Raw genomic sequence first — 26,655 nt, forward strand, 5'->3', positions numbered from 1 at the left:
TAAAGAGTAGTTTTTTGTTTGTTTTTGTATTATATCCAACACAGTATATTACACATATTAGGTATTTAATAAATGTTTGTTGAATTTTATAGAACGATTTGTATTTAATATATCAAGGTTAACTGAACAGTGGTATAGACAAGAAGACAAAGTAATGAATGCTCATCATCAAAAAGATGAAAATGAGATAAAGTAATATACCTAATTTTTAATATTAATGTTTGATATTATGGCAAGAATAAAAATCTTCCAGCATAACTATTTTGTGAATCTCCTGTGATTTTACCATTGTAAAGAAATGTACTGTATTTTCTGAGCTGTGTGGCCTTGGGCATTTAATTTATCCAATTGCCTAGCCTCTACCACTCTTCTTAGAATGGATACTTTAAACAAGAGTTTTAAAAAAATAAAATATTTTCTGGCAAAGGTTAAGGGCAAAGAAGAGAATAATTTTCTTAATAGATAGTGGGGACAACTAGGTGACATTGTGGATAAGGCACAGGGCCTGGAGTCAGGAGTACCTAGGTTCTTAGACATTTCCTAACTGTGTGGTCCTGGACAAGTCACTTAACCCCTTAACCCCATTTGCCTAGCATTTGCCCTTCTGTCTTAGAGTTGTTTTTAGGTCAGAAGATAAGGGCTTTTTTTTTTTTAATTGTAGAAAATTGGCATTTGTATAATTGACATGACTGATAAATGACCTACCAATAGTATTGCAGTAGTTTAGACCTAAGATGATAAAGGCCTAGATCAAAGGAGAGAAAGAGACATATTCCAGAGATATTGCAAAGGTGAAATGGATAGGCCTTGGCCACAAATTGGATAAAAGATGGAAAGAGTGAGAAAGTGAAGATGATACCTCAATTGTGAGTCTGAGGGACTAAGAAGATGATGTTGACCTCTACAGTAATAGGAAAGCTAGAGGCAGAGGGGCAGGACTTGAGAGAAAGATAAAACATGGGACATGTTGAGTTTAAGATGTCTGAAAGGCAATTGGAAGTCAGCAGAGACTGGGGCAGGATGGATAGATCTGAGGATCATAATCTCATGGTAATCCATGAGAACTGATGAGAACATCAAGTGAAAAAATATAAAAGGGAAAAAAAAAGAGAGTCCGGGATAGAACCCTGAGGAATACCTACAGTTAGAGGGCATGGTATGATCTAGATCCAACAAAGGAGACAGAGGAGTGTTCTGATAGGAGAAAAATCAAGGGAGAGTGGTGTCCCCAAAACCTAGAGAGAAGACTATTGAGATGATCAACAATGCCAAAATTTGCAAAGAGGTCAAGAAAAATGAGGATTTGGAAATGAGTATTGTATTTGACAACCAAGAGATCATTGATAAATTTGGAGTGAGCAGTTTCTGTGAAATAATGAAGTGAGAAGCTAGATTACAGGGGTCAATCTACTGTATTTATGGAATTGGGAATTAAAACAAATATTAATTCCCCATAATATTTTAATATCTGATTCAGGAGGGGCTAAAAAATGTCTCTATCCTATTCCAAAGAACTTAAAATCCTTATTTTAAAGATAAACTGAGAACCAGAGAAACTAAGTGCAGTCATATAACCAGTTAGTTACTCAGATTTCTTGATTCCCAGTCAAGTGTTCATTTAATTTTTAAGCCTTCCCTGCTTTTCACTGCATGCTGAAAATATACTGCATCATCTCAACTATAAAAATAAGAAGTTTGAACTAGATGGATTCTAAGGGCCCTTTCAGCTCTATATTTATGTCATAAATTGATGAAAATCCCCAGTATTCATTGACCGGCACTCTCTAAAGTGGTTATATTTTTGATTGATATCTTCCTTAGGTTGGGAGGTAGTGGTAGTAATTAAATGTTTGTTTTAAGATTACTTCAGTTGGGCTGGTATTAGAGGACTAGATAATGTAAATTCAGAAAGGCACATCATCAGAAGGAGGGTCTACTAGATAATAATTTGTCAGTCATAGCAATTCATCACTATTGAGAAAACAAGCAAAATACATGGACCTAAAAAGAGACTTCATAATGACATTCTAAATGGGTGGATCAAAAAGCAAATCACAGAAACAATAACCATGTGAAAGACAAAATTAATTTTAAAACATATTAACATTTCTGAGGTATAATCAAAGGAGTAAAAATTATATTTATGAGAACAAAGCAACTCATTAAGATCATCTTCTAAGATAATCATCTTAAGATCAACTTACTCAATAGAAAGAATTCAATAGAAAGAATAATGAAATCATAGTTCATTGAAGCTGATTTATAGTAGAGTGGAATTTTTTTCTGTTTATATATGGTAGATTTTATACAAGACTTTCTGATTGAATTCTGCTGCTTCTATGCTCTCAGGAATCAGGTTTAGGTTTAAATTCCACTTCTGACCATGCTGCATAGCTAGGAATAAATCTTTTAATGAGTCTCAGATACCTCCATTGTCATATGGAGGAGGGAGGGAGAATAATAACAATAGTACTTACCTCCAAGTATTACTGTGAGACTCAAATTAGATAATTTCTATAAAGCCCTTTGTAAACTGGAAAATATTGCTAATACAATTTTCATAGAAATATATAAAAATATAAAATTAAAAAGCATTTGCTTATGTTCCTCAATTAATTATCCTAACAGAAATTCTTGAAATTTAGAAAACTACATAAGGTGTTAAGTGAATAACATAATATAGTGCAAAAAGCACTGTATTTGAAGGAAAAAATATTTGGATCCAAATCCTGGCTCAACTACTTACCATCTGTATAAATGTATAAATGACATCTTTAAGCCCCTTTCCTCATCCATTCAATCAGGAGACTGGACTAGATAAGTTCTGTGATTCTTTTTTGGGTCTAAATCTATGATCCCATGAACAAACCTGCTTACTTATGTCAATAAGAACTAAAAGCTCATATCTATTTATGAACAAATAATGGAAAATGACTGAACTATTCTTTTTAAAATGGATAAACTTAAATTATCTAGCTTTTCTTGATTTTCTTGTTGTCTTCTTGAATCCCCAGACTTCAACTCTGATGATGCCACTTTCCTACCCAAAAGTTTAAATCTCTATCTGGAACTTATCCTAAATACCACCATTGTTCCAATAAGCAAATACCAAAAGTTTTGGCTGAGTCATCTTCTAAGATTTTTATTCAGACTGGGATGAAAATTTAAGTAAAATAACCTTTATCTGGGAGTCTTGATTCAGAATACTGAGTCAGAAAATGAACGAAAATGCATTTATGAAGTGTTTACTATATAATGAGCACTGTGTTAAGGACTGGTGATATAAATACAAAAGCAAAGACAGTATCTATCATCAAAAATCTCATATTTTAACAGAGAAACAACACATATCAGGAGCGGTAGCCAAGGAAAGGGCACTTTGATCCAGAACGTTACAGGAATGGTGAGTAGTTATAAAGGAGTAGACAAACACAGTCCATTCAGTAACAATGTCAGAACTAACTTGATTGTGGTTCATGATTCCAGAACTGGGGATGGGAAAAGGGTAAATAGATTGAGTGGACAAATTGTTTTCTAGTATGTTGTAGAGAAGGGGGGCTGGAGAGGAGGGAATGAAAACTAAGAAAGACATGCCCTCTATATATAATTTTGGTTTTTTTTTTTAATAGAAGGAATTCTAAAATAGTTTCACTGATAGAAGCATTACAACATTTTCTTTCTGGCAAATGATTTTTCATTTCATTATAAAATAATTTTGACTCCAGTATTTTATGACCTCTGATTTTTTTTTTTCATTTTTTTTTCATCATTACCTTCTGTCCTAGTATGGCAGGGGTAGGAAATTGAGATTAAGTGATTTGTCTCAGGTTACATGGCTAGGAAGTGTCTGAGACCAAATTTGAACCCAGGTCCTCCAGACTCTAGGCCGGTGTTCTATCATTTGTGCTACTTAGCTGCTCTATGAACTCTGGTTTATACAACTTCCAAAAAAAAGTGTTTTTACATTCTTTTGTGTCAGATAGATACACATATATTCATATATATATATATGTATATATATATATACATACATACATACATGATATTTTTTTTAAAAATCAAAGTAGTATTTGGTAAGCTCAGTATATGTCCTGCTTTGTCAAAACAAATTCTTTCTGAAATGACCTCTGGAATAAGACCTGGATTCAAATTCTACCTCCTGTTTACTATCACTAAATACTTCCCTCTGAGCCAGATCTATGATTTTCCCACTGATCCCTATCCAAAAGACATAGAGGTAAATTACAAGATTATAAATATAGCTTGGAGGGACCTAAAAAGTAATTTTTTTCAACTCCCTCATTACAGCTGAGGAAACTTAGTCAGAAAGGTTGTAACTTGCCCCTGGTCAGACAGCTAAGTGGCAAAACCAGGATTTGAAGCCAGTTCTTTTATCGATATTCTGCATATCTGAACTAGATGAACTTATGTTCTTCCCTGCATGATGATTTTTATGGTCTTATATTATTATCTAAAAGGCAGGAGATTGGCCTTTTGAGAATCAGAGTAGAAAGCACTTCCTGCAATAGACAAAAGGCCCTGTAGGGAAAATTACTTGACCCATCTGGACCTTTATATTGGAATGTTATATGCAGGCACAAATGATAGCATCTACAAATAATACATCTACAAATGAGAACATCTCAAAAAGGACATGATTTTTAACAATCATGTACTTAAAGGTTAATTGCCTACCATGTAGGGACAAACTCTGTAGCCTGGCATTCAAAACCTCTTCCTTATGATTCCATTCGCCCTACTTATTCACTCTTATTGACTAGAATCTTAGTAGCTAAAGCAGAATTTAAAGGTCACATAATTTAGCCTCCTTATTTTACAAATGAGGAAACTTAGATCTACAAGTATATTATAATGCTGGCAAATCAACCTACCTGTTGTTTCCACCATGGTAGATTCTTCATAACCCGGTTTAGGGTTTTCTTGGCAAAGATATTGGAGTGGTTTTGCCATTTTCTTCTCTAGCTCATTTTATAGATGAGAAAACTGAGGCAGAGTGAAGTGACTTGCTTAGGATCACACAGCTAATAAGTGTTTGAGGCTAGATTTGAACTTGGATCTTGTTGAGTCTAGGTCTAGCTCTTTCCACTATACCACCTAGCCAGCTTACCTATCATTCACCAACCTACTCCGTATTCCCTCTCTCAGAACATTTGTATATGCTTGTTCCTGTCAAAATTTTTTGGAAAATTTGGAATGCCTTTCCCCATTCTCTACGTACTGAAACCCTAATCATCCTCTAAGATCCAGCTCAAATTTTTATATTTTCCTTGGCCTACAATCCCTCCCCAACCCAGTGATTTTTCCCTTCTGTGACTTCCATTCTCCATCCTGTGATACTTATTCTATACTGCTTTGTAATATGATTATCCATTTACCTGTCTAATCTCTCTTACTTGATTGTAATCTTGAAAGGAGAGATCATGTCAACTTTGTAGCTCTCAGTAGCTAACAACAAAACTTTAAAATAATAGCATACTAACAACAAAATGCATAAAATATCTGAGAGCCAATTTACTAAGCCATTCTTGAAACATAAATATTATTGCAAAATAGTCTCTTAAAAAATAAAGACTGAATTAAATAATTTGAACAATATTATTGATTATAATTAGGCTTCATCAATATAACAAAGTTTATATTACCTAATTTATATTACCTAAATTTAGAGATTTAGATTATAGTTATACTAATCAAACAATGAATCAAACTGTATCCAATCACATAAACCAGAGATTTTACTTGCTGGTAAGGGAAGATAAAGCCAAATTGCTTTGAATACTATCCAACTGTGCAAAATATAGATATATACATTTATTTCTGAGTGCTAACTAATCAAAAAGAAAAATATATACAATGACTAGTACATGGAGACGGGGGAATAGTGTTTATCCTGGAATAGGGAAGAGAAATAGTTCCTGGTACATGTTGCTTTTTTTTTTTAATTGTTTCAATTAATGAAAATATTTTCTCACCCTCCCACATCTCTCCACTCTCCCCACATTGAAACAACAACAACAACAACAAAAACTGTAACAAATATTCTTAGTGAAACAAAATTAATTCCCACATTGGCCAAGTTTAAAAAAAAAATCTCTAATCTGCACCTGGTGTCCATTACTTCTGTTAGGAGGTAGGTAGATAAATTTTGTTTTATAAATTATTTTACTAGCTGACTTCACTAACAAAGATCGTTTTGCTAATAAAGCTCTTTGTTCAACATGAAATTAGTATTTCTCTCTTTTATTATTACCAACAGAGGCACTTTTAAAATTAAATTAAATTTTAATTTTAAAAATAAATTAAATTTAAAATTTAATAAAATAAAAATAAAAATCATCAATCAAAAATCAATCATCAATCACATCAATCATCAAAAATACATCAGTAGTAAAAGAGGAGGGGAAATATGAAATTTGTGAACTTCTGTTATGAATGGCTTTTAAATAACATATGAAATTCACAAAAATACTCACAAAATTTTCTTGTTGGTGGTGGTGGTAGTAGTGGTGGGGAGCAGCAATGACCCTGAGGGAAAGATCAAACAAGTCAAAGCACCAATACCACTTTGACCACCACCACCATCTTCCCTCAGAACCTAACAGAGACAGCATAGGATCCTGAAAACAATAGCCTTGAACACTTTTGGCCCAGTGCCCTCAGTCATTATTCTGGGAATTAACTCCTGAGGAGATTCAGCTTAGCAACTACTCCTATAGGTGCTATAGCCACATCTACTGAAGACTCAAAAGGTTTAAAGCCCTGCCAGCAAAATCTCTGCATTGTCAAATGGTTCAACATCAGAAATTGTCATTTTATCTGTAGAAAATTACATTAAAGAAAAAGTATTAGAATCTGCTTTGCTGCTATATTCTCAGAACCATGTGACTTTCCTATCAGCTATGCAGTTGAAATGTTCTGTATGTGCTATCTCCCATTAGACTGTGAGCTCCTTGAAAGCAGGAACTGCCTTGCTTTTCTATTTGGGTCCCCAGCACTTTGCACAGAGTAAGTGAATAATAAATGCCTTATTCATCCATCTGTTCAGTCTTTACACACACTGTAGACAGAGAATATCAGCTGCCAGGAACTAAAGAGAGTTAATGGTAGGACCTTATTGCCAGGCATAGTGAAATAGAGAGCAGAAAAACTGAGGAAGACACTAAGACAGAAACAGACTGGTGAAGAGAAATGGGGATGGGGAGAAAAGGATAAGGACTTAAAGGAAGTCAGATAAGTTAGTAGTTAGAGTTGAATAGGAAGAACATTCCAGGCATGAAGGCCAAGCAAAGAAAATATCTGGAGCTGAGAGATGGAATATTTTATTTGGGAAAGAGCCAGGAAGTCTGTGCCCCTGGATTGAAGAATAGATGCCCAGGAATAAGAAGACTGGAAAAAAAAAGAGGAGGCTGAGTTATAAAGAGTATTTTATACATGATCCTTGAGGCAATAGGGTGCCATTATACTAGACTTAATAAAGGTGACACATAATTAGACCTGTACTTTAGGAAAATCAGTGGAGGAAAATGGATTGGAGCAGGAAGAGACCTAAGGTTAATAGATCTGTTAGTAGGCTATTGAAATAGTTTAGGTATTGGGGCAGCTAGCTGGTGCAGTAGAGAGCCAGGCCTGGAGTTGGGAGGTTCTGGGTTCAAATTTGACCTTTAATACTTCCTAGCTATGTGACCCTGGGCAAGACACCTAACCCCATTTACCTAGCCCTTGCCCTTCTGTCCTAGAGTTGTTACTGGGACAGAAAGTAAGGGTTTTAAACAAAATTGAGGGCAGAGGAGGCACATACAAGAGATGTTGCAAAAAGTAAAATCAATAGGCCTTGGCAACAGATTGGATATGGGGGAGGAATAGTGTGAAAAATGTGAGGAGACAAGGATGACACCTAAGTTAAGCTATATTTCTAGCCTGAGAGACTAAGAGGATGGTGTTGTCCTCTACAGTAATAGAAAAAGTAGGAGCTGGAAATGTTTTAGGGGGAAAGATGAGTTTTGTTTTGGACATGTATTTAAGATGTCCATAAGACATTCAATTTAAGATGTCTGAAAGGTAGCTGGAGATGTGAGACTGGAGGTCAGCAGAGACTGGGGCAGGATAGCTAGATCTTATAATCATCAGCAGAGTTGATAATTAATTCTTGGGAGCTGATGAGAATGTCAAGTAAAAAACTATAGAAGGAGAAGAGAAGAGGGCACAGAACAGAACCCTGAGGGAGATCTTCAATTAAAGGGTGTGATCTGGTTGAGGATCCAGGAAATGAGGCAGTGAAGGAATGACCTGATAGATAAGAAGAGAACCAGGGAAGAGTGGTGCCCCCAAAACCTAGAGAGAAGAGAGTTTTTAGAAGAGTGTGATCAACAGCACCAAAGAGGTCAAGGAAAATGAGGATTGAGAAAAGGCCATTAGATATGGCAATTAAGAGATCCTTGGTAACTTTCAAGTAAGCAGTTTCAGAGGAATGATAAATTCAGAAGCTGGATTTTAAGGAGTTAAGGGAGTGAGAGGAGAGAAAGGGGAGGGACCTACTATAGACTTTTTTTTTTTAATCCTTAACTTATATTTTAGAATCATACAGGTTCCAAGGCAGAAGAGAGGCAAGGACTAGGCAATTGTGGCTAAGTGATTTGCACAGGGTCACATTGCCAGGAAGTATCTAAGGTCAGATTTAAACTGAGGTCCTCCCAACCCCAGGCCTCTCTATCTACTGTGCTACGTAGTTGTCCTATAAATGGACTTTTCAAGGAGTTTAGCTACAAAGGACAGAAGATGAAAGTTAGCAGGGATGGAAGAATCAAGGTTATCCTTTTTAGATTGGGGGGAAAGGCATGGGCATGGTTAAAGGCAATAGGAAATAAACCAATATTAAGAGACTGAAAAATAAGTGATAGTGTGGAGATAAGAGAGGAGACAATCTATTGGCGGAGACAAGATGAAATGGGATCATTTGAACAAGTAGAGAAGTTACCTTTGTTATGGAGTAAGGTCACTTCATTTTTTGAGACAGGATACTAGCAGAAGACATTTGAGTGATAGAAGATGAATATGGGAGAAGAAGGAGCTCATGGAAAACAGCTTCAATTTTTCTGTAAAATGTCAGGCAAGACTCTCAGCTCAGGGTGGGGGAAGCCATGGAGGTTTGATGAGGGATAAAAAAGTTTGGAAGTGTCCTGTGGAGAGTAGGTTAATGAGTTGATAAGGGAAGTAAAGTAAGATTGCCTAATGATAGTGAGAACCTAATTAAGGTTGTATAATATTAATTTGTAGTGGACCCATTCAGAACTTTTCTATTTTTTCTCTTTTTGTCCACCTCCCCAACCCCTTCCCTTATTCCTCTTATCCTCCTACCTCTCTATAGGGTAGTGTAGGTTTCTATAGCTGACAAGTGTGTTTTTCTACTTTGAGCTAATTTCAATGAGAGTAAGGTTCAAGCATAACCTACCGCATCTCCCCATCTTTTCTTCCATTGCCTCTTATGTGTCTCTTTATGAGGAATAGTTTACCAGCCTTTTATTTCTCCTTTTTTTCTCCCATATGTTCCTCTTTTCCATTCCTTAATTTTTTTGGGGGGAGGAAGAGGGGAGATATCAGCTCATCCTATTCAGCTTCTTTTTTCTAGATATACTCTTTTTTTATTGTTCTAATAGTGATAAAGTTCTTAAGTACTTTAGGTATATCTTGCATACTTTAGGTATATTTTAGGTATCTTTATTTTAATTACCAACTTCCCAGATATGAATATACTCAATTCAATCTTATCAAAACCCTTGTTTTACTTTGAAGTTCACTTTACCTTTTTATGCTTCTCATCAATATTAAATTTGCTCATTGGATTTTCTTTCAGCTTGTTTTTTGGTCAGAAAAAGTCTGAAATTCCTTTATTTCATTAAATGTCAATTTTTTTCCTCTTGTAGGATTATGCTCAGATTTGTTGGGTACATGATTCTTGGTTGTAGTCCTAGGTTGCCTCTTGGAATGTGATATTCCATGTCTTTTTGGTCTTTTATTATAGCTGCTAGGTCTTGTGTAATAACTATTGACTCCATTATATTTGAATTGTTTCCTTCTCGATGCTTGTAGCACTTTTTCATTGGCCTGGAAATTCTGGAATTTGGCTATATCCTGGGGGATTTTATTTTGCTGTCTCTTTTAGGAGGTAATTAATTTTTCAATTTCTATTTTCCCCTCTTATTCAAGGATAATAGGACAATTATCTCCAAGCTCTTTTTTTTGCTAATGGCTTTCAGGTATTCTGATGATTCTTAGATTATCTCTCCTGGTTTATGCCCAAAGGGCTTTAAAAGAATGCATGCTCTTTGATCCAACAATACCACTACTAGATTTGTACCCCAAAGAGATAATAAAAAAGGGTTGTACAAAATATTCTTAGCTGTGCTCTTTGTGGTGACAAAAAATTGGAAAATGAGGGGGTGTCCCTCAATTGGGGAGTGGCTGAACAAATTGTGGCATATGCTGGTAATGGAATACTATTGTTCTATAAGGAATGATGAACTGCTAAATTTCTATGTGAACTGGAAAGACCTCCATGAACTGATATAGAGTGAAATGAGCAGAAGAACCAGGAGAACATTGTACACAGAAACTGAAACATTGTAGAATGATCAAATGTGAGAACAAATGCTCTCCACCTTGAGAGCAAGAACTGTGGGAATAGAAACAGAAGAAAAGCATATGATTTATCACTTGTTTATATGAGTATATGATTTGGGGTTTTGGTTTTAAAAGATTACTCTATTACAAAAATGAATATGGAAATAGCTATCAAGTGATAACACATGTATAACCCAGTGGAATTTCTTGTCAGCTCCAGGAGGGGGCAGGAAAGAGGGGAGGGAGAAAATGAATCATGTAACCATGGAAAATTTAAAAAAAAAAAAGATGATCTCTCCTGAATCTATTTTTTAAGTCAATCATTTTTCCTGGGAGATCTATTAAATTTTCTTCCTTTTTCATTCTTTTAATTTTCTCTTATTGTTTCCCAATGTTTTATAGATTCATTAACTTCTATTTGTCTAATTCTAATTTCTAGGAAGTTATTTTCTTCTTTGAGTTTTTGTTTCCTTTTCCATGTGGTCAATCCCATTCTTTAAAGAGTCTTCTTCAAAAATTTTTGCCTCCATTTCCTTTCGGCCTTTTCTAGTGTTTAGGAAGTTTATTTCTTCAGTGAATTTTTCTTCTGTTTGAGTTTTTCTGACAATTCTCTTATATGATTTTTAAACTTCTTTTCAAGTTCTTCCAGGGGTTCTTTTGGGGCCTGACATCCTTTCACACTTTCCTTTGAGGCTTCACATGTTCCCTTTTTGACACTGTTGTCCACTTTTGAGTTTACATTTTGGTCTTCCCTGTCACTAAAGTAACTTTCTAAGATCAGGTTCTTTTGTCTTTTGTTCATTTTTCTACTTATTTTTTCTCCATTACCTTATTGTTGAGGTTCTTCTCTGTTCTTGGGGTAGAGAGAACTTTAAGCTTGCAGAACATTCTTTTCTGGTACTTTGGGTAGGCCTGTCTGCCTTTGTTTCCCACAATGTGTCTGTCAAGGGGGTGGCCCTGAGATTAGAGTTGTTTTGTTCAGCTAGATTCATAACCCTATGTCACCAGTTCCCCTGTTGTTTCATGGGCTGGGTTGGTCCCAACTCTGTTGCTTCCCTGCCCTTGCCAAGTGGCTTTGGTTTGGGTAGGGCCCCTGCTCTGGGTTGTGCTGCCTTGTGGGAGTGTATAGGTTCCTGCCCTCTGCCTTCAGTTACTCTTGCAAGGTGGCTTAGGCTGGGCCTGTCCCTCATTCTGTTGCTTTGGTGCTACATGCACTCTGCTTCCAGGTGTGAGTAAGTTTCCTGCTATCTTTGACTTTGCTGCCCATGTCAAGTGATTTAGGCTGAGCTAGTCCCTGCCCCTGCCCTCTCTGTCTTCTCTACCTGTGTGGAGTGGTTTGGGCTGGGCTCATTCCCATTCTGTAGCTTTGTTGCCTCTGGCAAAACAGAAGTGTGTTGGGCTGGTCTGGGCTCTACTGGTTCCCATAGATGCTGTGCTGCCTGAGATACTTACTTTCTTCTTATGCCAATGAGACATGTTTCTCCTTGCTTTCATTTGTTTTGAAGTGATTTATTTTTTGTGTGTGTAGGGATCAGGGGAGTGGAGTATCTTTTTCTTTACCATCTTAGTTCCCAGGATATAACTCCTGTGATTTTTTTTTCTACCTTCATATAGCAGCATGTGTGTAGGAGAGAAGACAGTGAATAGAGGGAGTGATCTAAAGCTGAGAGTTAGCTGATTGTGACTAGTGTATAATTAGAAAAATTTGGACTCCATCTCCCAGAATTCTTTTTCATCTCCCAGCATTCCTTTCTCTTCTCCACCAAGTTGCATGTTCATGCTTGTAGATAGGTTTTGGTGACTTCTCTCTCTCTTTCTCTCGGAGTCTGTCCTCAAGAAGCACACATTCTAATCAGGAAGACAACACAAAAACAACTATATACATACAAAATTATCTATAGTATAAATGGAAGATGCCTTAAAGTACTAGCTTTGATAGGAACCAGGAAAGGGCTCTTTCAGAAAGTGGGATTTGAGCTGAGTTTTGAAGAAAGCTAGGAAGCTGAGGCACAGAGAAACACCTCAGGTACAGGGAGCAGCCAGTAAGAGAATAAGGAGACAAAGTGTCATGTATGAGTAATAATAAGGCCATTGTTGCTGAGTTGTGGATTATGTTCAGGACAGTAATGGAAGGATTATGTTCAGGACAGTAAAAGAAGATTGGAAGGATGAGAAGCCAGGTTATGAAGGGCTTTAAAAGCCAAGGGATTCTCTATTTGATCCTAGAGGTAATAAGTGAATCATTGGATACTATTGAGTAAAGAGATGATACACTCAGTCTTGTGATTTAGGAAGATAACTCTGGCAGCTTGATGGAGGATGGACTGGAGTGCAGAGAAATGAGGTAAGAGCAACCAACAGGCTATTGTAATAGTCCAAGTGATGAAGGCCTTACCAGGGTTATGCCTGTGTGAATGAAAAAAGGGGATACAGGAGAGGTGTTTTGAATGACTTGGCAACTTGGATAATGGGGAGCTCTGGAAAGGAAACAAGACTGACAGTTGGTGGGGGAAGGGATAAAAAATTATTCCCAAGTTGGGAACCTGAGTGATTACCCTTAACAGCACTTCTGTCTAAAGGGAAAGGGTACTTTTGGAGAAAGATAATTCAGTCTTGGACATGTTGAGTTTAAGATATATCTATATATCTACATATCTATTTACTTATTTATTTGCTATCTGGTTCGAGACATTCACTAAGCAGTTAGTGATATGTGACTAGAGATCAAGAAAGGTAGGATTTGATAAATAGATGAGAATTATTTGCATAAAGATAACTGAATCCAAGAGAACTGATAAGATCAAGAAGTGAGATACCATAAAGAGAAAAGAAATTCTAGGGCAAAGTTTTGGGGGACATACATGGACTGTGGGTGTGACTTGAAGGGAGATCCAGCAAGTAAGATGGAGAAAGAAAAGTCAAACAAGTATGAGAACTAGGAGAGAAGTGTCATGTAAGCCTAGAGAGAAGAGAGTGATGGACAATGTCAAAGGCTGTACAGCGGGCAAAAAAAGGTGAAGATTAAGAAAAATTCAAAATTTTTGTTAAGTGTTTAGGACTTTGGAAACGGGAGTTTGAGCTGAAAGATGAGGTTGGAAACCAGTTTGCAGTGTAGAAAGGAGAATGTACAGAGTCTTCTTAAGGAGTTTAGCCTGGAAAGGAGGGAGAAATATAGGACAATAGGTAGTAAGATGTATGAAGGTATTTCTCTATTTTGCTAACACTCAAGGGATGTTAACTACTTGTCCCCTAAGCTGTGATGGACCAGAGCTCTGGCGATGAAAGGGTTTTTCGAAGTCCATCTGGTACAATCTCATTTTACAGATAAAGAAACTGAGGGTGGTGAGGTTTTCAAGTGACTTGCATAAGATCACCACGGCAGTTGTGGGGTAGAGCCTCAGGCATCTCACGCCAAAGGCTTGGGCCTGTTAGAAATACGTGCCTAAATGAGCTGAAGGTGGTCATTCGACACGAGCTCATTCGACCTCAACCCTCTCATTATTTAAAATTCTGGCGGCCCATCATGATTAGCAGACTTGTATGGGAAACAAAAAAGAAAAACAAAACAGGGAGGATCCAAGCCCCTGAGGACCGGGGCTGTTGGGTCAATAATGACCATGGAGGGGTGGGGGAGCAAACCATCCTTTTTTTTCCTACAGCACCGCGGTCCTGTCGGGGCACAAGTTCTGACTAGGTCAGTGGCACAAACATGGCGGCTCCGTCTTCTTTCTTTCGCCCCACTCTCAGCCTCTTTTCCGTTCGTCGCGCGCCCCCGCCCGCGCCCAAACGAGGCCGCGCGCGAATCTCGAGTCGCGCGGGAGGCGAGCGTTTCCGTGGATTTCCGAAGCGGGACCAGGAGTTGGGGGCGGGGCCCGGGCCGGGAAAAGCGGAAGCGAGAAGGAAAGTCGAGAGGAGCTGGTCCCGCCCAGATAGGGAGGGCGAAGGGAGCGGCAGCGGCAGCGGCGACCGCGGGTAAGGGGCAGGGGGAGGGGAGGCCGGATGTGAGTGGAGCGGCCATTTCCTGTTTCTCTGCAGTTTTCCTCCAGCTTTGGGTGGTGGCTGCTGCCTGGGATCGGCTTCTAGTCGGCTAAGGGGCGAGGCGGCGTGGACTGCGGTCCCCGTCTCCCCTCCCCCCATCCGTGTACCGCCGTTCTTGGGTCTTCCCCGTCCTTGTCAGTCACCCATCCCGCTAGGAGTCCATCAGTCCTTCTGCGCCCGGGCACCCTCGGCAGCCGCCGCCTCCACTCCTCCTCAGCCGCCGCCGCCGCCTCCTCCGCGGCAGCCCTGCGAGCCGCCCCGATGCAGGCCATCAAGTGTGTGGTGGTAGGAGACGGGTAAGTTCCCCTTTACTTCGTTCTCCCGCGCGTTTCCTCGCTCTCGGGGGACCTGGACTCGGCCTCTGCCTGGGCGGGGGGGGGGGACCTCTGGTGGCCTGCGGGGGCGGGGACCAAGGGGACCCCGGGGTGGGGCGGAACTTCGGGGGCCCTGCTTTAGGAGCCCGAAGTTGGGAATGTCGGGTAGCAGGCGGAGGGGGCTCCCTGTAGGGTCTCGGGAGGGTGGGGAGCTCGGCTCTCAGAGTGGCGGCTTGATTGCTCGGGTTGGGCGAGTACTGAAGACACCCCGGGGTGGGGTTTGATAGAGAAGGGATGGGGATCGGACACCTAAGGGGTCCTGGGCTATAGCATTTACTAGCCCTTTGGGTTAGGGGTTGCATTTTCTCAAGGTTGGCCTTTTAAGAATCCCGTTCTCAAATTGTGTGTGCGTGTGTGTGTGTGTGTGTGTGCATGTATGTGTGCTCGTTACCCTCCTCCTCCCTACCCCCACCCTGGTAGTCACTGTACTCCCTACCTTCCCCAAAGGGGTAGGAGGAAGAGTCAATCAGCCTCTCCTTTTTTCCTTGGGATGGTGTTAATATGTGCACTAGGGTCCTGCCCTTCCACCCCACCCCCCTTTAAAGCGAAGGATTGATTAACCCAGCCTAAGGAAGAGAAGTGGGCTCCACCCTTTTGCTCAATTCAAAAACCGAGCTTGAATTTAGGCAGAACTTGACAGTAACTGCAAGTAACTTGTTGGGAGCTAGGTAAGGGCTTTAATGTTCTAACTGTCATTAAGATGAAAAAAGTTTTATACGCTTAGGTTTAGCAGAGCGCAGTGAAGGTGATTTTCTGGGACTGGTTATGTGGTCTAAAATTTTATCTACAAGGTTTATTTGCTCTTCAGGAGTTTTTACTTCAAGGAACCATTGATTTTTCCTTTGGGAAACTTATTATTCTCGTGGCAAAGAATTTCTTTGAACACCACAGTGTGTCCAAAAAGTGTTTTTTTTTTGTACTTATCTAATAGGTATGGGATGTAATAGGAAAGGCTTCCTGAGGGAAAAAATCGCTCCCTGTGACTGAAAGCATCTCATTTCATTACTGTGTAGCCGTGTTGCTGGGCTTATTGGAAAACAAGACTTGCCTTATGCAGTTTATTCCCCCCCACTCCAGAAACAAATATCCCAGTGTAATCTGAAGAAAATTGTATATAACAGTATTGCTTGTGTGATTTAGAGTTGGCCCAGGAGGCCTGAAGAATTCCTATTAGTTTTATGAAATTTTTATAACAAACTAATGCATTTTCCAGTGTTATTTGACTATTTTTAGTGCTTAATAAAACTCCAATAACTAATTACTGCTAGCTTAGTGATATATATATACATATATATCAAACATATATTTTGAAATCTGTGGTTATTGTTTTGATTAATACTTAGCTTCCTATTTGGGATTCATTTGATTCTTGGAATTGCTTAAGAGTTCTAATTGCAATATAAAATATAACAATCTAATTGGTTTTTATGATAAATCAAATTTTAAAGCTGTATTCTGGAGGATTGGAACATTTTCCTAGTCAGCAATGAAAATTGTAGCTAGAACTAAAAATTTGGGAATGGATAAGATAAGTTTAATCTTTTAAAAGAAAACTATCAGTTCTGGAAAATGTTGATAAGAGTATATAATAAAATTATGTTAATCATGAAGTTGGGGTCCACTTGTGATTTAACTAGTGAAGAAATTTGCACTAATCTTGCAAATTTTAAAGGAAAATTCAATTTCATTTTTCTTTACTGTTAAGTTTCTTGAGTGACAAATTTGTGGCATAGTTTTTGTTTTTTTTTTTAACCAGCTAGTTGTGGTCAGTTCCACATTTAGTCATAACTCAAATAATGAGTAATTTGACTTCAGAAGATTTGTGGTGTATGTACTCCTTCCACTTTTCAAGGCTTTACTTTTCCTTCATACTTTAAAAGTCCTGATGTGACCATGGCCAAAAAAAAATTGGATCAATTAACTTTCTAATGATGAGCCTTGAGCCTCAATGAAAATAATTGGGAAAATCCTTGTACAACTCACAGTTCCTCGATAGGCCTGTGACTTGAAGCTTAGCTTGCCAGAGCTTACTGTTCCTGGCATAGCCCTTGAAAACCTAGCATCACTTCCAAGCCAAGATTAGGCATCCGAGTAGTCCATTACTAGAGGAGGAAGTAACTTAAGATACTTACAAAATGGGGGGGGGGTGGAATCAGAGGTTTTGGATAGGTTTGGTTTACTTAACCCTAACAGCGAATGAGTTTTTGATTTTTTAAATTGATTTTGTTTATGAAATAAAATATTAAATGTTGGGAGTTATGTGCAATATATTGCTAGACACGGGAGCTACAAAGTAAAAGACTAAATTCTGACAATGATGTCCTTGGGGAGAGTCAGAAAGACCAGAGTTCATTTCATACCTCAGACACTGACCCTGGGCACATCATTTTATTCTCCCACTTCTACTTCAATTTAACTTATGTAAAATTCTGTAAAATGGATTGTAATATTGCCTAATCACAATATTGCTGCTTTAAGGATCACATTAGATTGTGTGTGTATACTATATAGGTGTTAGCAATTTGTACCCTCAAAGAAATTACTTTTTAGTTTATCATTTTCTGTAATGCCTTTGATCTTGGTTTGATTAGGGCTAGGTGGCATAGAAATAAAAATAGGATTTTTTTTTAGAAATGTTATCTGGATAATATTTCTATTTAAATAACTTTTACTACTTTTAAGAATAATGTAGCAAATGTTACTTTAATAAAGAGGTGCCTTGTTCAGCTTAAAAAAAACTCAATTCAGTAACTATGAAGGACTTATTACTACATGTGCTTGATGCTGTTGTTAAGAATATTTTAATTGTTGACACTTTTAATAGAATTTTCTGTTAATTATAAGACCAAATCTCGTCAGTGTAAGAAACACAATTTAGTATTGTGGAATCTTTAATTCTAAAAAAAAATTAATGGTGAATTCAGCACTAAACAAACAGGCTGCACAAACTGCTGACTTTTCTCTTTTGTTGAAAGAGTATTTGTGCACTAAAATGTGTCAGCAATTGGAGTGGTAAAGCAAAAGCCTCCTCTTGTGGATGAGATTGTATGTTTTTGTAATACACAATATCTCTTAGATTTAAAAAACAATATTAGTTTTCCAGAACATTTAAAAGCTATACTGAGGGGAAGCTGGGTGGTAGCTCAGTGGATTGAGAGCCAGGCCTAGAGATGGGAGGTCCCAGGTTCAAATCTGGCCTCAGACACTTCCCAGCTGTGTGACCCTGGGCAAGTCACTTAACCCCCATTGCCTAGCCCTTACCACTCTTCAGGAGTGGTAAGTGGTAATTGGAGCCAATGTGGAAGGTAAGGGCTTAAATAAATAAATAAATAAATAAGCTATGCTGTATTATTCCCTTTGAACTAGAATTCATTCAAGTGTAATCTGATTAGAAATAAAAATAAAAGAAAAATTAAAATTTTGAATCTTTGTCCTTTGGTAATCCTGGCCATTACTTTTATTTGGTGAACATAATAGTCAAGAAAGCTAAAGTCTCAGTCAAAATCAGATTAATAATTGATATTATAATCTATATAGATTATTATATTATATTATAATATATATTATTATAATGAGTAATATTTCACCAAGCTGCCTTTTTTTTCCCTTGAGTTAGCTGGGGCATCCAATGTTCAAATTGGAACATTTTGATAACATGGAAAATGCCATATCTGGCAAGGACAGTGGTTCATGCTGTGGAAATGTTTGTTTTTGATATGCACATCAGTTGTCCAAAGGGCTGTGCCTTTCATGAAGTCATCCCAAAGGGATGTCCCAAAGATATCCCTAGCTTCCTTTTAACCTTTTATGAAATACTTCTTACACTTACCTAGGTATATAATATGGACCTAGATATGCTTGGTTTTGGAGTCAAAAGATCTGAATTCAAATGCGGACTCTAACTTTTGTTAACACTTATTAACCTGGGGCAAGTCATTTGACCTCCCAGATGTGTTTAGTTTATCCATTAAGTGCATTTGAAAAGATTTCCAAGGTTTCTTTGAGCACTAAATGTTTGAGTCTTTGATTATATCTAATTCAACAAGTTTCATATACATATATTTACTGTATTTGTGTACTCATTCTTTTCCAGGTTTACTATTAACTGACTTTAAGTTGGTAGAATTATAAGGTATACCAAACATCTTTGTATAGTTTTAAACTTTAATAACTCAAAACTGTAGAGACTTTTGGGGCACCATGCTATTTCAAACTAAAATCTTGTCAGTGTAGTTTCCTTTTAAAAAGTAGTAGGATGTTGGGGATTGGGTTGAAAAGTCAAGATGTGTTTTTTGCTTTATTCTTAGAATGGTAATGTCTACTTTTTATAAGGGCTTATCTTTAAAACTAGCTGTTTACTTTGTTGACACTAAGTTTTTTGCCTCTGAATCAGCAAATACTATCCATCATGAAGTTCTTCCAGGAAGGGAGGTTGTCTTCACCTGCTTCTGGGATCCTTTGCAAATGAAATATTGGAAGGGAATATTTAAAGAGAAATTCTTGGAGTTGAAAATTGAAGTAGAATGATTGTTATGCAGTTAAGATCTAAAAGTTTGATTTATGGACCTGCATCAAGTATTGAGAAGCATTTATAATATAATGTATAATAGAAGGGTCTAAGGAGTTGAGAAGACCTGGGATCAAGTCTTGGTCTCTTGGTGTAGGATTAAGAAATCACTTAGTCTCTTCATGACCCCAGACAGGTCTTAACTAAATTACAGAAGACTTCCTGAGAGTTCCCTACATTAAATCATAGCTTCTCCTTATATTTTTATCCCCTTCCCCCCAAAAAGATAATCAGACTTTGAACTTTAGGTATTTTGACTCTCACAGGTGCCCAGAAAATACTATATTGCTTTGAATAAGCCAAAAACCTATTCAACCAAATACCAGTAGTTAATGGTAATGTTTTCCTTATTTTATTCAACATTTATAGTTCTAAATGATTTTTTTCTCTAAAAAATGTTTTGATTCTTTTTGTCCATGAGTATGAAATGAATATCAAGCTTCTATTTTTTGAATTGTGGAGAAGCAGGAAATTCACTGTTCTATGTTTTATGTGGTGAATTACACAGTAGTACTTGGGATTTGATATAAAGCTCCTTGTTGTTTAGTCATTTGGTGTGCATAGCTAGCTTTATGTGATCCCATGGACACTGACCATGGCATTTTTTTGGCAAAGAGAATTGGAATGGTTTGCCATTTTCCTACTCCATTGTATCCCCATTTTACATATGAGGAACTGAGACAAATAGGGATTAAGTGTCTTCCCCGCAGTCACACAGCTAGTAATATCTGAGTTTGGATTTAATCTCAGATCTTTCTGATTCTAGGTCCAGTACTTGATTTCACTGTACCACCTAGCTGCTTGCCCCTTAAAAAGTCTTGCATTGTTTCAATAAGCCTTTCATATCATGCTAGATCAGTAAACTGTGAATTGAGTCAGTATTTTGTCCCAGAATCATAAAAATATTGGTATGGAATCTAGGACTTTGCCATTATTATGTGATTTATTCCAGAATTTTAGAAGGTTTCTTAAAAGAAAAAAAATTTACTGACAACTTGGAATGTCTTTATTGCAGAGAAAAGGCTGGTTGCATCTTCTAAGTTGAAAAGATAAACAACTATTTGATGAAATGTTTGATGGTATTATATAACCATATCTGGAAAATAAAGTATTTGAAAATAGGTTATTAGGTAATTTCTTAAATATTCTGTAGTGTGTTTTTTACATGGTTCATGGTTCTATAGAATTTTTCTTAAACACTTACCTTCTGTCTTAGAATCAATTCTGTGTATTGGTTTTAAGGCAGAAGATCAGTAAGGGCTAGATGACCGGGGGTGTGTTGTTCAGCTCAGAAATATCTGAGTCCATATTTGAACCAGGACCTTCTGTCTCCAGGCCTGGTTTAATCCACTGAGCCAGCTAGCTGCTCCTATAGCATTTTAAAGTATACAATGCACATTCCATAACCACTCTGTGAGGTGTAGGTAGTACAAATATGGTAAATATCAAGAAAATAAAAACAATTTTCCTGAAAGGCACATTTTAGTACAGAATAGGAATACAACATTTTTAAAATATTTTTTTTTAATTTTGAGAGTGTTAAGATTAGCTCTTATAAATGTAAGCTATCTGAAAAATTTTTAAGTTTTAGTACATTTTATCCTGAAATATTACAAGAACTTTACATAGATGTTTTCTCGTTTTAATAAACTCCCTCTCAGGTAAATAGTGAAAGTAATCATTAGCTTTTTTATATATTGAAATGTGGACTATGATGTGTCTAAGGTCATAGTTGGTAATAAAATTCAATTCTTCCTGGTTTTTGTTTTTTTTTATATATCCTTTACTAGTTTACAGTAGTACAGAATTGAATAATTGAAGGCATATCACATTTATATAGAGGTTTTAAAGCTTCCAAATTATTTTCTCAACTATTATAAGGTAGATGGTACTGGTATTATCCACTTTATAGATAAAATGTCCAGAACAAAGTGACTGTGGTCTCATAGTTGGTTATTGGATCTGAACATTCAGCATTTGGACAGAATTTAAAATTTTTAAGTGTTTTATTGACTCCTTTGTTTTTATATCTGTAATGGCTAAATATGCCTACTATTATTACTATCCCAGTTCCCCTATCCCCTTTCCAAGACTTTTTTTCCCCCATGGCTTTTAGACATGTTGTTTTCATCTGTTCTCTGGAAACAAGATTGATCATTTATAATTACTCAGCTTCCTTTTAGTGTTCTTTTCATTTACATTATTGTAATTATTGCTTATATTCTGCTTCACGCTTTTTTTTTTAACCCTTACCTTCTGTCTTATAATCAAAACTAAGTGTTCATTCCAAGGCAGAAGAGTGGTAAGGACTAGGCAATGGGGATTAAGTGACTTGCCCAGGGTCACACAGCTGGGAAGTGTTCTGAGGCCGCATTTGAACCCAGGGCCTCCTGTCTAGGTCTGGCTCTCAATCCACTGAGCTACCCAGCTGCCCCCGAATATTTAATTTTTAAAAACCTATATATTGAAATATATTTTTCCTACATAAAAGTAAAAATTTCCATTAAATTGCACCTATAATTTTCTGATTGAAGTCAATGAGAAAACAGGAGTCTGTTAGAACAAATGTACATTACTGCAGTGTCTGAGGTCAAATTTGAACCTAGGACCTCCCATCTGTAGACCTGGCTCTCAATCTGAGCTACCCAGCTGCCCCTTTCCTTTACTCTTGGAAATCCTCCCATTTCTTTTCATTTCTTACAAGTCAGCTATATTCATTTACCATAGTTTATTTAACTATTCCCCAATCAGTGGATGATTGCTGTATGGGTGTTTTTGTTTTGTTTTGTTTTGTTTTTTTGAGAAAGCACTAATATTGAATATTTTGGGCATAAATTGGACATTGCTTCTATCTTGTCATCCTTGGGATATGTCCCTGAAAATGAGAGGACTGGATAAGTAGATTTGAAAAGTTTAGTTGATTGGGGAGAAGGGGCAAATGCCAGGTTTCTAACTAGAAACTGTTGCTGTTGGAGTAATTTGCAACTCTTTTATGAAGCCCTTCTAGCCTCCAGTATTTTCAACAATAATTATTTAATAGTAAGATAGGAAACCAGAGTTGTGAATTTTGATAGTAAATTTATGCATATTAGTCTAATTGAACATGTAAATATTTTTGCTGACTCCAACTCATCTTAGAAGCTAAAGGGGTTATCTATTATAAGGATACTTTGGTGGGCTATTGAGATTTGCCTTTTACTTCTACCAACTGAAAGTAAAGCATTGATAAATTAGAGCCAGCTATGTCACGAATAGATACCAGATTTAACCTTTTTTTTTTTAATAAAGAGACTAGAGAATTATGTAAACAATTTATACCTAAATTTCAGCAATACATTTGACAGTTTCTCATGTTCTTGTAGAGAAGATCAAAATGTCAACTACATGTACATTTGTTTGTGAACTGGCTGGATAAATAAACTTAAGGAGTAATCAATCACCAGTGGGTCAATATCAACCTGGGAAGCCTCTAATGTAATGAAACTTAGATCTATATTTGGCCCTGTAACTTTGAACTTTTTTTTTTTAACTCTTAACCTTCCATCTTGGAATCAATGCAGTATATTGAATTGTTCCAAGGCAGAAGACTGGTAAGGACTAGGCAATGGGGCTTAAGTGATTTGCTCAGGGTCAACACAGCTAGGAAGTATCTGAGTTCAGATTTGAACCCAGGACCTCCCATCTCTCAATCTGACACTTTTTCTACTGAGACTCCTAGCTGTGACATTGTTGAACACTTAAAAAAATCATTGTGGCCAGCAACGTGACTCGGTGGTTTGAGAGCTAGGCCCAGAGATGAGAGATCCAGGGTTTAAATCTAACCTCGGACACTTCCTAGCTGTGTGACCCTGGGCAAACTCCTACTGCCTAGCCCTTCTTGCTCTTCTGCCTTAGAACCAATACACAGTTTTGATTCCAATATAGAAGGTAAGGGTTTTTAAAAAATCATTTATTTAAATGAAAGTATAGATGTCATGATTATCAGTTTTGCAATTAGCATGCAACTGAATGATAACTGATCAAATTTAAAAATAGCCATTATTTTAGGTTTTAAACTGAACATGTGGTTTCATTTGGTGTAAGGAACTCTAGGAGGAATCTCCTGCTGGGGCAGATCAATTTATAATCTGAGATAATCATAGTTGATCCAGAGGAGCACTGAGTTTAAATGATTTGGATAAAATCAAATTGCCTCTATATGTGAGGTAGGACTTCAACATTACTGTGGCCCTTCTGTCTCTCTAGATAAAGTTGGATAGGGATAAATGAAAAATTTTCTGGCCTTAGAGATAAAAATAAACTTCAAAAATTACAGGATGGGATAATGTAGGAAATGATCTTGTAATTTTAAAAGATTTCAAGCTAAAAATGAATCTCCATTGTGATATACTAACCTCCAAAACCCTTTTAATGCTGAATTGGAGACGTATACTATTTGCTCTGCTTAAACAACTTCAGAAGTACTTGGAGTAGTTTTTTGTATGTGTACATAAAATTCATCTTTTCCCTTTTTTAAAAAAGTCAAATTCAGTTTTGTTGAGGTCATTCATCTAGGTTTGGCAATGATCTTGGGGAGGGAGGCATTTGTCAGCTTCCTTTATTACCTATTTTTGCTAAGCAAATACTTAGCAGTTGTTTCTGTGTTTCTGGAATGTCAATACACTTTAAATTTTGGCACCCTAAGACTGAAGTACTGGTTAAATCCACTGGTCTGCACTGAGATACCTTGAAGGCACCAGACATGTTGCAGCCTGTTAAAGGGAAAAGGAATACTTAGGAAGCACAGAATCACTAATTTCATTACTTCAAGGGCTGTCAGACTTGTAACATCTTGACTCCTTTAATGCAGGTTACAAATCAAGCTTTGTCCCATACACAATCATGCAAAAATGATCAAACACACAATTAAGAATATTAGGTGTCCATACCCACATATCAGTTGATAAATTGATATTGAATAATTTATATTATGTACATACTCCACTTTTTGATCTGCTTACTGAGAAAAGCTGGGAAAACCCTAAAGGTTCCTTCTCGTTTTCAGAGTTCCTCCCATTCCTCATGCAGATTTGGAAAAGAAAAGTTTCCTTCCTTGAGAAGTACCAGTTTGGGGAATTTGGAGGGAAATTTTTATTCTGAAGGTTTTAACTCCCCAAAAGAGACTCTTCTATGAAATTGTGAATCTTTATTTCAAACTGCTTGCTTTTGCTTCTGAACTAAGTATTAATAAGCCTACCTGGGAAGCATAATTGATATTACATATAGAAAGAAAAAAAAAGAAACCTTGTAACAAACAATCATGGTTAAGTAAAATGAACCTACATGATGTCTATGTCCAAAAATGTATGCCTGCCTTTTTAACAGGAGCAAAAATGACTTTATCATAAGTCATCCAGAGTTAAGATAGGCCACTGCATTGATCAGAGTTTGTTTGTTTGTTTTTAATTTAAAAATTTTCCATGGTTACATGATTCATGATTCATGTTGTCTCCTTTCCACCTCCCAGAGTTGACAAGCAATTCCACTGGGTTATACATATATTATCACTCAAAACCTATTTCCATATTATTTGTTTTTTGTAATAGAGTAATAGTCAGCATTTCTACTCCAGTGGATCTTTTTATAGATGTGGATAGAAAATGTCCCTCAGTTTTCCTGGATCAATGCATTGCTATTAGGAGCAAAGCCAATTACATTTGATTATTTCAGGTTTTCCTCATTTCTCTCTGCATCAGTTCATGTGGGTCTTTCCAGTTCTTACAGAAATCCATCAATTCATCATTCCTTATAGCACAATAGTACTCCATCACCATTATACACCACAATTTGTTCAGCCATTCCCCAATAAAGGAACATCTCAGTTTCTAATTTTTTTGCCACCACAAAGATTACAGCTATAAATATTTTTATACAATCAGATCTTTTCCCATTTTTTTTAATCATCTGGTATTCAAACCTAGTAGTGATATTGCTGGATCAAGGAGGTATATTTCCAAGTCTTCCGTTGATCAGAGTTCTTTTTTTTAAATTTTGCATAAAGTTTATTAATAATCACTTGTAGTAAATAAAGCAGATAGATAGGAGTTTAAAGCCTCTTTTTCTAATCTAAGTCTGACCATGTGTCTTGATTCTCCTGCATGCTCTCAGTCAACCTCTCCTGCTGCCTTCAGGGAAGTAGAGCCTGGTGGGGTCCCATCCATACCTTTTTATTTACATACATGTACACAATGCCAGCACACAAAATGGGATGAACTGGGTGGGCAATTCAGGAGGGGGGAGGAGGAGGGTATGAAACTTCCTCCTATAGAGTTCATAATTTACTGATCGATATCTTCTGTTAATCTAGGCAATTTGTATTGTTGTAAATATTCATCCATATCACCTAGATTGCCATATTTATTTCCATATAATTGGGCAAAATAGTTTTTTAATAATTGCCTTTTTAATAATTTCCTCTTCGTTAGAGGTGAGGTCTCCCTTTTCATCTTTGATACTGCTAATTTGGTTTTCATCTTTCCTTTTTTTTTTTAAAAAAAAGATTGACCAGTACTTTGTCTATTTTATTTGTTTTTTCAAAATACCAACTTCTAGACTTATTTATTAATCCAATAGCTCTTTTACTTTTGATTTTACTAATTTCTCTCTTAATTTTTAGGATTTTTAATTTAGATTTTATCTGCAGATTTTCAATTTGTTCATTTTCTAGTTTTTTAATTTGCATGCCCAATTCATTGACCTATGCCCTCCCCAATTTGTTAATATATGAACTCAAGGATATAAATTTTCCCCTTATGACTACATCCCATAGGTTTTGAAAGGATGTCTCATCATAAGTTTCATCACTGAAATTAATAATTGTTTCTATGATTTGTTCTTTAACTGCTTTTGGAGAATCATATTAATTTCCAATTAATTTTTTATTTGCCTCTCCATGTACCCTTACTTATTATTTTTATTGCATTATGATCTGAAAAAGTTGCATTTATTGTTTATACTCTTTTGCACTTTGCCATGTTTTTGTGCCCTAGTTCATGGTCA

At 36.8% G+C, this 26,655-nt stretch overlaps 2 protein-coding genes across 12 annotated transcripts in view; one reads left to right on the plus strand and one right to left on the minus strand.

Annotated features, from left to right (window-relative positions):
• Positions 1-26,655, minus strand: part of LOC103102040 (small integral membrane protein 10-like protein 2A) — a 154,098-nt gene that overhangs the window by 81,301 nt on the left and 46,142 nt on the right. The window contains exon 4 of one of the 7 annotated variants that reach the window (XM_056804357.1): positions 9,470-9,580. The exons of 5 other annotated variants lie outside the window; for them this stretch is intronic. The gene's annotated coding sequence lies outside the window, so the exon portion shown is untranslated. Of the gene's footprint in view, positions 1-6,494; positions 6,521-9,469; positions 9,581-26,655 lie in introns of those variants that run through there. One more of the 7 variants, XM_056804358.1, reaches the window with a different exon arrangement.
• Positions 12,834-26,655, plus strand: part of RAC1 (Rac family small GTPase 1) — a 57,893-nt gene continuing 44,071 nt past the window's right edge. For 2 of the 5 annotated variants that reach the window (XM_056804362.1, XM_056804365.1), the window contains exon 1: positions 14,333-14,610. In XM_056804362.1, coding sequence (XP_056660340.1) covers positions 14,348-14,610 — 263 coding nt within the window. In that variant the 5' untranslated portion in view covers positions 14,333-14,347. Of the gene's footprint in view, positions 12,983-14,332; positions 14,973-26,655 lie in introns of those variants that run through there. The other 3 variants (XM_056804364.1, XM_007498258.3, XM_007498256.3) reach the window with 3 other exon arrangements.

Source organism: Monodelphis domestica, chromosome 7 (assembly GCF_027887165.1).
Source record: "Monodelphis domestica isolate mMonDom1 chromosome 7, mMonDom1.pri, whole genome shotgun sequence".
NCBI lineage: Eukaryota > Metazoa > Chordata > Mammalia > Didelphimorphia > Didelphidae > Monodelphis > Monodelphis domestica.